Raw genomic sequence first — 13,911 nt, forward strand, 5'->3', positions numbered from 1 at the left:
GTATGTATTTATGTGAACGTGCCAAAAACGACTGATCTGATAATCAATAAATATGCATTGTTTAATCTTATAATTCATTAGTAGCAATATATGGTCATGTAACCCAGCTTTAATCTTTCTCTTTCTTTCTCTTAAATATGATTGTATTTACGAAGCTACAAAATTAGCTAATTCTTCGAATAATTGTCTTGCTGCATTATCGTGGGCTTGTATTCGCTCAAGATACATATTAATGTCCATTTCGCGTTTGTGTCTCATTACGGTATGACTGAAATCAGATGAAAAGTTGGAAAGCAGATGGTTAATGTGTTGGATATTTTCCAAAATTTCACCTGAATCCTACGATGGATATTAGCAATTGTCAGATTCATATGAGGTGAGGTTGCTTACCTTGTTTGAATCCAGAATCATATAGATCGCGGCAGTTGTACAAGAAACTAATATTGATATCCATGATACCACGTACGCGAGACGCTCCCAGCTATTAGCATAAGGATGAAGTTCTTTTTTGGTAGGAGTGATAAAACCATTACAGCATTAGCTACGGTCATTGAAAAGTGACACCATTTTACTTTTCCAGCGCTGTATGTAAACATAAGTCTGTTAGAAGATCCCATACATGAAATAGCAAAAAAATTCAACTCACTCTAATGTGTTTATGTTCTCAAGAACGTAGATGATAATTACAGCTGCACCTAATATCAAATTGGCGATAACTGGAGGGGAGTCAGCTTCTACACATAAGATGAAGCAAGAATTCTTTAGGTAAAGATTGAAAGCTGACTTACAGATAAGAACAATTTGACAAATATCTTTATCAGGTATACGTGATTTTGAAGTTGATTTATTAGCTTGATTAACTGGCATTGTTGGAGTATTTCCAGTTTCCGATCGTGACATTGGTTGAGAAGAAACGACAGGAGTTTCTGGTCCGTACTCTGCTCTATATAGTGAAGTGAAATGTCAATCAGCTTGCTTGAATCAAGAAGACGGATTATAGTAACCGTTATAGGATAGTAAGCGGGAAGAATGCAAGTAGATGACAATCGTACGAAGAAAAATGCTTCACTCACTGCGCGGCGGTAACGCTAAAATCAATTAATCAGAAATAGATCAGTACAGTTTCTCATGCCATTATATTCGAGAAGGTGGTTGGAAAGAAAGTATATTAACTTACGCTAGTATAGAGCTTCGGTCAAATCCTTCTTGTATTGTAGGCATCTTTCTTTCAGTATTTTTGAATAGCAAGAGAGAAACGCCTTAATGTGAGCTATTTATACCATTTTTTCACCCTTTTCAACTTAATGACAACTCATCGTCGGACAAGGAGAATATCACTCGCATGACTACATGGCCACCGTATATGGCAAGCTCATGGTTATCTCCGCAGCACTTAGCAACTTAACCGAGCAAATGTACAGTTAAAGTTTTGGGGAGACTCAATCTTGTTAGCCTGAAACAGATGATCGGTCAAATTGCGATGGATTTGAAAACAAGAAATTCGCGAATTGATCCTTCTTCTCGTAAGTTGACTCATCAATGCGGAAACATACGACTAGGAACTGATACTATTGTAAGCATTCTCGTAAACTTAGAAATTTGAAATATCGATAAAGTGAACAGCTCACTCACGCAATCTGTAGCATTTGATTATGTACAAGCCAAAGCCCCTGAATTAATTGAATGACCCGCATAGCTTGAATTAGTTTCACACGATATTACCTCCTCATGGAACAGTATATTCGTAGTAGTTTTCAACTCGAATTCATATATGTATTCTCTGCCAACATTCCGTTTTCCCCGAAACCATGATCGGAACGATAGCCGTTAACAAGGAAGCTGCAAGAAGTTGGTATTAACATTCCAAATCCGATTCCTGAAGAAGGTTTGCACTTACCTAGTGCAGGTACTAACAACAATCGTACTACTAACGTTGAAATACTTGAGAAAAGAGGGTAGTCCATTCCAGTAGAATAGTCCTTTCGGAGATCAGGCAACCCCCAAAAAATCCTTTCAGCCGAGCTTTAGAAGCGAGCTGTCTTGATGACGGCTTGGCAAATGATCCATCCAGCATTGATCAGACTCATCTCCGACTCAGCATCAGATCGAAAGTGAAGTTGACTGATCGGATCACGAGGTGTTTCCCGGCTAGGTGAACGGGTTATATCGCTATTGCCAATGGACCTGATCGTGAACAAGCCGAAAGGTAGTTATGTTGATTCTAGCTCTTGAATTAATCTATAGATCGGACTGTCAGGAACATGGACTGCTTGATAGTCCTTTCGATAAAAAAGCCCAAAGCTTATTTACCATTGTGTTTGAACGAAGAAAGTGAAGATAGACAAAAGCCGAATGCATTTCGGTTAAGTGGAAGATAGCCTCAAGCGAGATTGATCCAAACAAATGGTACGCTTTAATAAAGGAATTTGACGGATATCACCGTGATCTGATGTCATGCTCATAAGCTTGACTCCACTGAAATTGTCTTCGATATTAAGCTTTATTCATACAGATAATCTAACGACGATGCTGATCGATGCGGCATTGACTATACTTTGACCTGGTCTAGTCAACGACTTGACATCGACTTGCAGATGGTATTCAAAGATCTAATTTAACCATCCCCTACATGTCGCAGCACCACACAAACATTGTACTCTGAGTGCTGGATCAGATTCTAAGGGGAATTTATAATCATACAAGATCTGCGATTCGATTTCAGTGAACTGACCTGTATATGACGCAATAGTCGACTTACCTCTTCTCCCGGATACAGACTTCTTTCGGCATAGATGACAATCTATCAAAGCCAATATAATCAGCTATTATACCTTGCTCACAGTAGCACATACCTTTGACTGGCCATTTACTTTGATTATTTTTGCATTGGCGGATGGATCACAAGAGTGATTTATAAGTCGACTATACATGGCGGTTTGATCAGCTTTGGTTAGCACCCACTGATAAATGAGCAGTGCGAGCTGAGTAGGAAGAGCACAGGATCGATCATGGTCAACAGCGGTATGACGATAAGGGGCAGAGGATAGGATAAGAGCGAAATGTAGAAAATAGGGATTGGTGAAGAAATATCTAGATGGATGTTGAAATGTGCCAGTAACAGAGCGGGGTGTAAAGAAGGGAAAAGTGGGAGTCTGTATAACCCACCTAACACTGCCTCTGAATGTAGCATCGCAAACGACGTCATTATCGATTCTAAATAGATAACTCGAACCTATACCTTGTTTCATATATCTTTGTTCTCTTACATCTGCTATAGCGGCTCTAACTAATTCACCAACATATTCACAAACCATTTCACCTTTTTGAATGATTTCCATTGCATATAAACCATAACCTTCTATAGCTGATCTAGCGAACTTCAATTGCTTTTTACGGATTCTTAATTGATTAAATGCAAATAATTCTGAATCTGTAGTATTTCCTCCTCCCGTAGAAGAATTATTGAATGCTGTAACATGTCTATTTTGATCTCTACCTGCTAATCTAGCTGTTCTACCTGTCGTAATTCCTTGTCCAGTATTTGCTGCAGCAGCTTCTTCAGATATCGTTGCTGATGTAGTCGCTTTATTACGTTGTGGTAAATATTCTGATTTCGATATTTGTGCTATCTTCTTAAATCCTTCTGCTCTCCATGAACCACTGGTATGATATAATGGATGTTTCTTATCTGATAGTGATTCATCTTTGTTTTTCTCCTGTCCAATCTCAGATGCATCGGCATCAAATTCAGGTTCTTCTCCTTCTTTAGCGGCTGACAATGCTTTACCAAGCCAATAGGCATCTTCTTCATCAAGAATCGTCGAAGCGATGAATTTATCAAATTCAGATTTAGGTCCCTTCTTTTTACCAGTCGCCTTTTTCACTACTTTAGCTACTTCAATTTCATGTTCGGCTTCCTTTTCAGGTATAATTTCCGCAACTTCAGGTTCTGGTGAAGGAAGAATTTCGACAATAGGTTCGACTGTAGGAACAGGTGAATCCAATCTTGCTTTTTTGCTTTTCTTGGAGACTTTGGCTTTTCCAGGTCTTTTCTTACCTTTGGTAGTCTGGATTCCGTTCTCCTTTTGTTCTTCGATTACTGTGACAACTTCTTCTATTGGAGGAGCGGGCGAGATCGAATCTTCAACTATATCCATAGCCATATCATCCTTTTTGTTTGATAATTTCGTCGTTTTCACTGGTGGAACAGTTTCATTATCGGACAAAGAGGAAGTCGATGAGAACGAAGGTATTCGTTTTTTAGGTTTGACGTGTACAACTTTTTCCTCATCATCACTACTTTCATCAGATTCCATGATTTTCTTTCTCAAATTTTCCACCTTTGTTCTATCGGCTTTTGGTTCAGTCGGTATAGGAGCTGATTTACTCTTTTTGGTGATAGTCAAGAATTTCCAAGCCCCTTTTTCTACTTTGTTATTGCCCATAACAGCTTGGTTCTCCTCTTCATCCGGTTTCTTATTAGCCGTTGCAATTGAGGCAGAAGGAGGTGATTTGACGCTTAAAGCTAATCGGTGTCCTTGAATTGTAGTCCCGTTCAGTACGACTTGAGCTCGATCAGCTGTAAAGTTGTTTGAGAAGAGAATATACCATCCATGATGATTATGCAATATCTATCGAGTGAATAAAAGTTGTCAACTAGGTATAGCAAATAATTGCACGCCACGAAATCGACTCACTTGAGAAGGTTTGAAAGTTTTAAAATGATCTTTGACATAACTACTATTACTTTCGGTTGGGGAGAGAGAGCTCGAGTCGATGAAAATATGTTTTAAACCATTGCTTGATGAGGCTTGTTTAATCCTTTCAACCGCTTTTTCATCCTCTATAGTAGGTTTGAACTGGGGCGCTGTTTTCCCATTAGGTCTTCTACCCCTGTGTGGTGATCTATCTCGTGGTCGATACGAAGGTCTAGAATGATAATCAACACTATCGGATGAATAGTCTGACGAGTAGTCGGAATAGGGTGTTCTGGATCTTGACCTCGATCTTGGACGTCTACTATCTGGTGTGTAGGAATCTGAATAATCATATCTCCTTCCTCTATCATAATCTGATCCACTTGTATGACGAGAAAATGGCGCGGCTGTAAAGGATGATACTAGATTCTGGACTGTTGTATCCGGCCTAACGGGTAATCCAGATGGCCGAGCGAGTAACATTGTTGAGGATGATGCTGCTGAACGTGATAGCATTGTGGTAGGTCTGGAGGGTAATGAAACATGAAGAGAGGGTTCATAAGGTGGATTTTGTTGATATGATTGAGGTGTTCTGTGTGGTCGATTAGGTAAAGATCCTGTTAAGGGTTTAGGTATAGGAGGGATGATTCTTGAGACGGAAGATTCGTTTGTTGCTCTTGGAGTTTGCGCACCTGCTGACGACGGTGTACTGGTTCCTGCTGCTGTAGGTTGGATAAGTGAAGGTGTAGATACTGATACAACAGGTTTAGGGATAACTTTAGGTTTCGGTGGATACCTTCTAAGCATTTCGTCTTTTACTGCTCTTTCAGTTCGTAAACCTCTTCCATCCAATACAACTTTGATCTTTTCATTTCCATTCAAGCTAATTCTTTGCCCATCACATACTTTAACAACTTGACAAGCTACATCATGAGCTGTACCAGTTTTTCCATGAGGTGGTCCATCAAATTTCACCCAACATATACCTAACTGCATACCAGATTTTGTGTCCATTTTAGCGTCAATGTCCTTTATTCTCCCGTATGGTCGAAGAGATTTACTAATCTGATCTGTAGTTGTTAATGCGCTCAAACCTGTTATCAGAACTGCTGTAGGTGGTGGAGGTGGTTTAGGTCCTGTTGAATTCTCATCCCACTATACATGTTGTTAGTCGCTCATCTCATCAATTTATTCTGATTGAGAGAAAAGCTTACCTCATATTCTATCTCATAATAGCCCGAACGACATTTCGTACTTCCCTTACCCTTCTGCAATTGATCTTTCGATATTTTCCGTCTCGGATCGCTCACTTCTATCGCTTCACCATTCTCAATCCCATCATATCTTTTGCTTTCCTTTCCTTCCTTTCCTTCCTTGAATACAAGGAAATTACCTGTACCAGGTCTAGGACGAACACATGCTGGAGCAACATAAGGTGGAGGGATGTAAGGTGGTGTAGGAGCTCTCGAAAGTGGTGCTGGAGGAGATTTGGACAAAGGGGGTTCTATAGATAAATCTGCATCCTTCTGATCTTGCTCATCTTCTTCATGTGGTTCTTTCTGCCGTATTGATAAATCCCGAAAATGGAAGGACGGAGGAGCTAAAGGAGGCATAGACGGGCCTGGAGAAGGAGGTGCAGGTGGAGGCGGAGAAGGGGGTTCTATAGGTGGAGGCGAAGGTGGTGTATCGTTATTTGAAGGTGGGGGCGGAGGCGGTGGTTGCGATATTGGTTTTGGTGTTGATGATGTTGATGTTAAAGATATCGATATAGGGGAGGAAGATGCGAAGAATGATCTAGGTGCTGATGGGGGTCTAGGTTTTGGAGGTGGAGGTGGGGGGAAAGGAGAGGATGAGTGAATGGGGGGAGAAGGTGGTGGAGGTGGTAAGTCATCATCTTTATCTGACGGTGGAGGAGGGGTTGGAGGTTTCAGTATATCATCTTGAGAGGGCGTAGGAGGTCTTCCATGAGGTGGTAAAGGTGGTGTAAGTGGTCTAGCATCAAATGGGGGCGGCGACGGGGGCGGTGGTGGTTGAGAAGACGAAGGAGGTGGTGGTGGTGGTGGTGGAGGAGGAGTTCCCGCCGGACTGATTTCGAAAGGCAATTTCGCATCTAAATGTGGTGGTTTAGGTCTTCTGATTGATCCATTCGTATTTGCAGGTAATGAGAATGATATAGATACTTTGGCTCTTTGACTTTCATCTACAGGTAGAAAATACGATCTATAACTATTATCATTGTCCACTTTATTTTTATCTTCGGATAGCGATTTAGTATGCCTTTTCTTCGGTGATGTAGGTACTTTTCTAGACTGCTGTTGATTTGATTCGTTCGTTGTAGTAGTTTTTGAAAATGCACCTGCTGTACTTGAAGAGGAGGAAGACGACGATTTGGGCAAGCAGTGCAAAGCGTTTCTATCAGGTGAAGGAGCTGAAGGTATATCTATTTTGAAAGGGGTTTTTGGTGATATCAAAGACGATGTTTTACTTGTGTCACCTACAGCACTTCCATTCAGACTGGACGTTGAAGTTGAAGATCCATTGAGAAGTGAAGAAGGTGAGTTGACTTTACTCTCTTGACTATTGAGTCTAATTCTTGATGGCCCAGCTTCACTTGAGCTTGCAGATATGTTCGGCGAGGAATGAGCTTGAGGAAATGAGAATGAAATTCTATCATGCTTGGTGTTTAGTAAATTACCATTCACTAACGCTGCAGGTCCTGATGGAGGTTGTTTATTTGTGCCATTGACATTTCGTAAAGCTTTTGGACCTGTAGGTGGAATTCTAGGACCGGTTGGAGGTGTACTGGTTGAATATGTTGTTGAAGGTGAAGGAGCCATGGTATTGGCCCAGATCTATATTATCGACTTCATGCGGTAAGAAGACGTCCGCAGCTATTGAGGTGAGTCCCAGGCTTTTCGAGTATAGTGATTGAAGGTATCACGCGTTTCGAACTTGGCCTTCGACTTTTATGTTACAACAAGAAGTGATGGGAGTAATAGATGTACAGTCCCTGTCGATAGTGGACATTGACTACTTCGAGGATATGTTGCGCAAGGTAGTCATCCCGACTAACATAACACGAATACTACTGGTACACGAATTTGTCAATTCCAAAAACCGCACGTATTATGTGACGAATCGCGAAGATATGACATGATGATGTGCATGTCAGCCACGTGACCGAATAATAGATATGTACTTAATTATAGTCTATTACTACGTACCCAGATGATATCCTGTCTTGCCGGAAACATGTCGACACTGAGTAGAGCATAACATAAATACTTCATTGTTACCCAAGTAACCGATTAGTTACAACTTTTTAAACCGAGTCAACAGCCTTACATCATGCCGCCTCATGTAGTAAAGTATGGTAACGATGATGAGAAGGATTTGTTTCCATCAGGTCTTCCAGATATCCCAGATTTGACAGGAGCGAGTTTTGTACTGCACACATCCTCTCCCCCTTTTCTCCAAGAACATCTATATTCAAATGCGATATTATCCTATCGTGAGGAGGATATGACATCTTCGTCCTTCTTTCAACGAAATTTCACCAAGCCAGCCATCTATTTCACTTCGGTTAGAACTCAATCATATCCTAGAGTGAGTGATCAAAAGCTAGAGGTTACCGGAGTCTTGCAATTAATCCTGGCTCGATACGTAGATATCTATATCTCGTCAAGAATTATGTCGCGCTTGGGTACTAGGATTGAACGGTATGCGCTTCCATAGTCACTTGTTTACGCATATCTGGAGGACATGCAAGGCGTTGAATGAAAATGAGAAGGATAATCTATGGATATTGAGACGCGCAAAACAAGAAGTGAGTGGCTTATGTGCGCGCATTGAATATGTGAGTGGTGCTTACACGATCAGCTTTAGTGGGGAGGCTGTTTTCGTAGGTACAATTAAATGGGCCAAAAAATCGGGTTCTAATGTTACTTTCAGTTGAACTCGACTGGGCTTTGGGAGTCCTTCGTAAGTTCGAAACCTCTCATTATTTACTTCAAGAATGGAAACCGGTAGAACACTTGGACCTCCGCGATATAACACCTCTATTCAAATCTCATGATGGAAATGAAGAATTCGAAGACATTTCTGATACGTTCATTCATGCCGCTCATCACCTTATCAAGCTCTCTGAACTTGGTTATAGCAAGGAATGTTTATCTTTAGTCGAAGTCTCTGGATTTGATTTAGATATTCTCCTACATTGCTATGTACCGGGTTTAGGTCTTCCACTCCCAAAATCGAATGAAGCACCAAGTCAAGAACTTCAGAAACAAACTTTGTCAAGTGAGGCTAATCTTCGACATCTCAAGCCATCTCCGTAAATCTTATATTTACCAACTTCACTTCTGTTAAATACTGTATGAATGATTACTTTACCAAGTAGAACTGTGCATGGTAAGACATGAAAGTGGTTTTAGCATGTGAAAATTCGATATTTAGAGGCTTGTCCCATCACGACAACCTTGCATCTGTGGTACGTACAGTAGATACTTGTAACGTACGTTTCACTTTCCTGCAGTCACAACGATCTACTTCCACACTGACGACAGGCGCGCCTACTGATGACATGATAGATACACTGGAATTCTGTGAACGGTCTCCCCATCGCCCACTGCTTATAAGAATGATGACTTGGAGTTACCATTGTAAGTCATCGTGGACGTCGCACAGCTGAATTGCATCTTATCTGTAGCGACAGTCCAATAACATCTGGTTCGCTCGACTACTACAACCATGGATGCTTCCCAAATTAACATAACTGTATCAGATCGAGGTAAGTGCATAAGCTGATCTCTCCTGTGTTTGCCAGGAACTCACTAATGCACCATCGAATTCAACCGGTTTCTCAAAGCTATAAATGATCGCTGCGCCAAAATAACAGATCTCAATGCCGCATCGTGAGGCAACCCCCATCGGATTGACAAGCCGGCCAAGAATCACCAGTACCGCAAAATCCGCGCCATCTAACAGGGAAGAATTTGCTAGTACTGTGCGACATTTTGTTATAGTAAATCATCCTTGATCCTCTAGCTGATATGGATCCTATTGAAACACTTGGATCTTGAAATAGTATAATTGGTTGGACTTGTTATCGGATAAAGTCGCTCTTTAATCCTTTAATCTCATTATAGATATAAAGCTTGCTTGAAAAAGGGTGAAGAGGCACAGAGTACAGTAGATATGTAATTTAATGATTTGATTCCGTGCTATCTGATAAAAAGAGAAAGTACTCTTTGACCTAATGCTTAATTTACCCTGAATCACATATATGAGAATAGAAAAAACCTCTGCTGAACTGCGTAGTCTGCACTTAAAACTGAAATATAACCGAACATCTAGATATCCCATCCCCCCTTTTTTATATCAACACACATTTACATCTACCTCTACTATCAATAAACATTTTTACTGCTCATGTATCGGCCGATGTCTTTTTATTGTAGCTTTACCACCTGTACAAAAGCTCAACCATCCAACCAAGCTCCATACAAAAGAAGAAAAGGTACACCCAAGGTTCCATGATACGATAGAAGCACTCCACAAAACGAACAAAGATCCTTCTAAATATTCTAGTTGCCAAGCTATACCTATTATCACCCACCGTAGCTCCTTATCGGCCGACCTATGATCAATTGTATTCTTCCTCAGAGTGTTCAGAATAACCACTTTAGGAAAGTCAGATTATGAGATTTAGTTTATCTGATTAGACAACCAAATTTTCTTTTTCGTAATCAAGTTATTCAGCACGCTACTCCCCCCCGAGTCGGACTGCTTCACCTAATCTAGTCAACTTCACCTTACAACGCTGCAAAGCTATCATCTTTCATTTCTGATACAATCATTTTTTTTCCAGACCAATTTGTTATACACAAAAGGTGACAAACATCAATTGGCCGAAACTAGCTTAACCATTTACCTAAACAACGAAAAGAATATAGGAGATGTCTGTAGCTATACCTCAAGCTAGACCAATGCCTACACCTACTTCTTCATCATCTCGTCCACTCGCCACTCGACCTCCAACAATGTTACCAAAGCCATCTAATTCATCTCAAAATCAGAGGGTACAACCTCGTCCATCTGCACCCCTAGCACAACGGCCTATGGCTCCTAGACCGAGTTCATCCAGTACAAATGCAAATACCCCTCAAATAGCTTCAAGACCACCACCACAAACAGTAATGAAGAACAACGTCAGTTCATCGTCGAAGATCCAATTACCACCTAAAGGTACAATATCATCTGCACCTTCACCTTCTTCATCTTCAACGCCTTCTGCTACACGTCCGGCAATGCATTCTAGAAATTCATCAACAGCTTCAACAGCTACAACATCATCAAACATGAATAATAATATAGCTCCTTTAACACCTGTAGCAGGTAAAGATACTTCTTCGTCAGCAGGTAAAATATTCGCTAAACCGAGTAAAGAATGGGTATTACCTGAAAGAGCTAAACCTGGTAGAAAAGTTAGTGTAGAAGAGCCGGATAACGTGAGTAATAATCTCTTCATTCCTCAACCAGTGCCATTAAAGTAATAAGGGCCGATATTCTCGTCACGATGTTATAACTAACAACGCACTTATCTCCGTAGAAACGTCAATCGCAGAATAGATTATCGCAGAGAGCTCATAGAGCTCGAAGAACGGATTACATCCAAACTTTGGAGGAAAGATTGAGACAATATGAAGCGAATGAGATACACTCCAATGTCAGATTGCAGGAAGTAGCTAGAGCTTTGAAGAACGATAATGAGAGGTTGAAGAATGAGTTGAACAGTGTCAAGATGCAAATAATGGAGTTCAATGGTGAGAAGGATGTTTGGGAACTAGAAAGAAGATCGTTCAAAGACTCGATCAAACAATTGAAAGTTGAAATTGACACCTTGAAGATGAATGGGTTGAGGAATATGAATGATAGTAAACCTGCAACTACGACAACTATAGTTAGGATGGAGGTTGATCAGAATACGATAGATTCTCTAGTACCTGGACCTTCACCAAGTCTAGCGAGAAGACAATCACTATCACATAGACACTCTTATACTAGATCCAATCCAAGTCAACAGAATATCGCTATTATACAACAACAGCAACATCAGCAGCAGCAATCGAAAAAGGATTTAGTCGATTGTCCAATTTGTCCAAATCCTGATCCAGACTGTCCATGTCAACAAGGTTCAACATCATCTGTTACCCAAACTATAAAGAAAGATATTACATTAGCTCAACCATCATCATGTGGATTATGTCATTCCACGGACGAATGTTTATGTAGAGTAGTAGTAAATCAGCAAGAACCAGAAGATATCAAACCTATAATCACTTCACCAAATATGTCATCACCTACAAAATCATTTAAATTAATGGACGACGGTTGTGGATTATGTGCAGGTGGAGGTTTTTGTGCATGTAGAGCAGCTTCAGAAGTACCTTCGAACAACTCAGGTTCATCAGGTATTACCAAAGCTGTTTCAATCGGAAACTCATCTTCTTCAAGTATAACTACAACAAATATAGTAAGGGCTACAAGTTCAGCCTCAGCCGTGCCATTAAGGTTGAAATCCAAAAGTAACGCAAATGCTAAACAATCAATCTGGGCACTGAATAACGTATCTACAGCACCGATCACTAAATCACCAAAAACCGAAGCTGTATGTACAGGTGATCCAGATAATTGTGATGCTTGTAGAAATGATACATTTGGTGAGTCCGTTTGACATTATTTGTTGGGATCAATTTTGAACTGATCATCTACGACGAGATATAGGTCAAGAATTTTGTCGAAGTTTATTCGATGAACCTCATCCTGACGCAACCGAAGGATTAGAGGGTAATCCTACTAAAAAAGGATGTGGAAACTGTAACGGACCTGGAGGATGTATGTCGATAAAATCATTACTTTCACCTACAGTTGATCAATCCTCAACATCTAGTGGGAGACCCACAACAGCAGCTACATCTTCTTCTTCAAGTAAAATCATAACTCCTCGACAGAAATATCATGATGATTTAGATGATGAACCACAATTGTTGGCACCATTGCAAATGGCTTGTTGTGGTAATCCTGAACTATGTGGTGGGCATAATGGTACAGGATGTACAGGTGAAATTGTTCTAGGTGGACTAAATTCAAATTCAGATGATTCAGTAATAGATAATCATATTGGATTGAATTTAGAATTAGATAAACCAATGGTTCATCTTCATGTTGATCATCACCACGATGATATAGATGGAAGTGATCATACTAAACTACGACCCGACCAAGCATGGAAACAATTAAAGGTAAGTTGACTTTCGATCCCCATTACTTCAGTTTGATTTGGCACTTGAACGCTGACATGCTGCGAATTCTTCTTCGCTTAGGCTCATCCAAACGCGAAATTCGCTTCATTGGCATTATTAGCTGATGTGGTAGCTCGAAGAACAAATGTTTTAGGTCAAATGAACAATAATAACTCACCTTCACCTGCACCTTCTTCACCTTTATCTTTACCTTCAACAACACAAGATTATAACCACAGCCAGTCCAGTCATGCTTCTTCTCTACCTCTGCTGAATAATACAAACCATTCTACATTCAATCATAGTCATGCCCATAAGAGAAGAGCTGGAGGATTTGATATTGAAACTTCTGCCGTTAGAGAAGCGTTGAAATATTTAGATAAAGCTACACCTGTAGGTTCACCTGCACCTTCAGATTCACAGAATCAAGGTATAGACGAAAGAGGTTCTAAGAGAAGAAGATTTTGATGCGGAGATTTTTCGTATCGACTACAAGGCGATGAAACTCAATAGAGAGAGGTAAACGGAAAGGGGAACAAAACAATCACCTAGTATAGATCATGTAACGAATTTATAGAAAATTGTATTTTAGCCTTTTTATCTGTAGAAGTTCAAAAGTTCCTTTTTTGGAATCTACGAATGCTGTTGTTCGAAACAAATGCATTCTCTATATATGTTACTACCAAAAAATACAACTCACAGACAGGAATCGCAGTACCGTTTATTGCCACTCTTCATTCAGCATATTCTAGTCTGAATATACACAGACAAGACACTTTTCTTCCTTTTGCGATTCACTCCTTTACCGTGTTTGAGGTTCCGGTCTTCATTTCTGAGGTCCATTTAGGTTAGGCGAGGTTCAAGACAATTTGACAAATCTACGACGAGATAAACCATTAGATAAAAAAGGT

General features: G+C 40.3%; 4 protein-coding genes across 4 annotated transcripts; 2 read left to right on the forward strand and 2 right to left on the reverse strand.

Annotated features, from left to right (window-relative positions):
* Positions 1 to 147: 147 nt before the first annotated feature.
* L201_003537 (uncharacterized protein) lies at positions 148 to 1,221 on the reverse strand (the record flags this gene model as incomplete). Its single annotated transcript, XM_066219290.1, has 6 exons — positions 148 to 339; positions 391 to 481; positions 647 to 716; positions 789 to 943; positions 1,074 to 1,088; positions 1,178 to 1,221. 6 exons carry the CDS (start codon positions 1,219 to 1,221, stop codon positions 148 to 150), a joined length of 567 nt encoding a protein of 188 aa, XP_066075387.1.
* A 1,388-nt stretch (positions 1,222 to 2,609) lies between these two features.
* Positions 2,610 to 7,534, reverse strand: L201_003538 (uncharacterized protein; the record flags this gene model as incomplete). The annotated part of the gene is made up of 6 exons (XM_066219291.1): positions 2,610 to 2,705; positions 2,759 to 2,800; positions 2,853 to 2,922; positions 3,166 to 4,631; positions 4,698 to 5,852; positions 5,912 to 7,534. 6 exons carry the CDS (start codon positions 7,532 to 7,534, stop codon positions 2,610 to 2,612), a joined length of 4,452 nt encoding a protein of 1,483 aa, XP_066075388.1.
* Positions 7,535 to 8,635: 1,101 nt separating this feature from the next.
* L201_003539 (uncharacterized protein) lies at positions 8,636 to 9,034 on the forward strand (the record flags this gene model as incomplete). The annotated part of the gene is made up of 1 exon (XM_066219292.1): positions 8,636 to 9,034. The coding sequence occupies one exon, from the start codon at positions 8,636 to 8,638 to the stop codon at positions 9,032 to 9,034; it is 399 nt and encodes a 132-aa protein (XP_066075389.1).
* A 1,620-nt stretch (positions 9,035 to 10,654) lies between these two features.
* Positions 10,655 to 13,468, forward strand: L201_003540 (uncharacterized protein; the record flags this gene model as incomplete). The annotated part of the gene is made up of 4 exons (XM_066219293.1): positions 10,655 to 11,206; positions 11,308 to 12,418; positions 12,483 to 13,000; positions 13,082 to 13,468. The coding sequence occupies 4 exons, from the start codon at positions 10,655 to 10,657 to the stop codon at positions 13,466 to 13,468; spliced, it is 2,568 nt and encodes an 855-aa protein (XP_066075390.1).
* Positions 13,469 to 13,911: the final 443 nt, after the last annotated feature.

Source organism: Kwoniella dendrophila, chromosome 4 (genome assembly GCF_036810415.1).
Source record: "Kwoniella dendrophila CBS 6074 chromosome 4, complete sequence".
Lineage (NCBI taxonomy): Eukaryota > Fungi > Basidiomycota > Tremellomycetes > Tremellales > Cryptococcaceae > Kwoniella > Kwoniella dendrophila.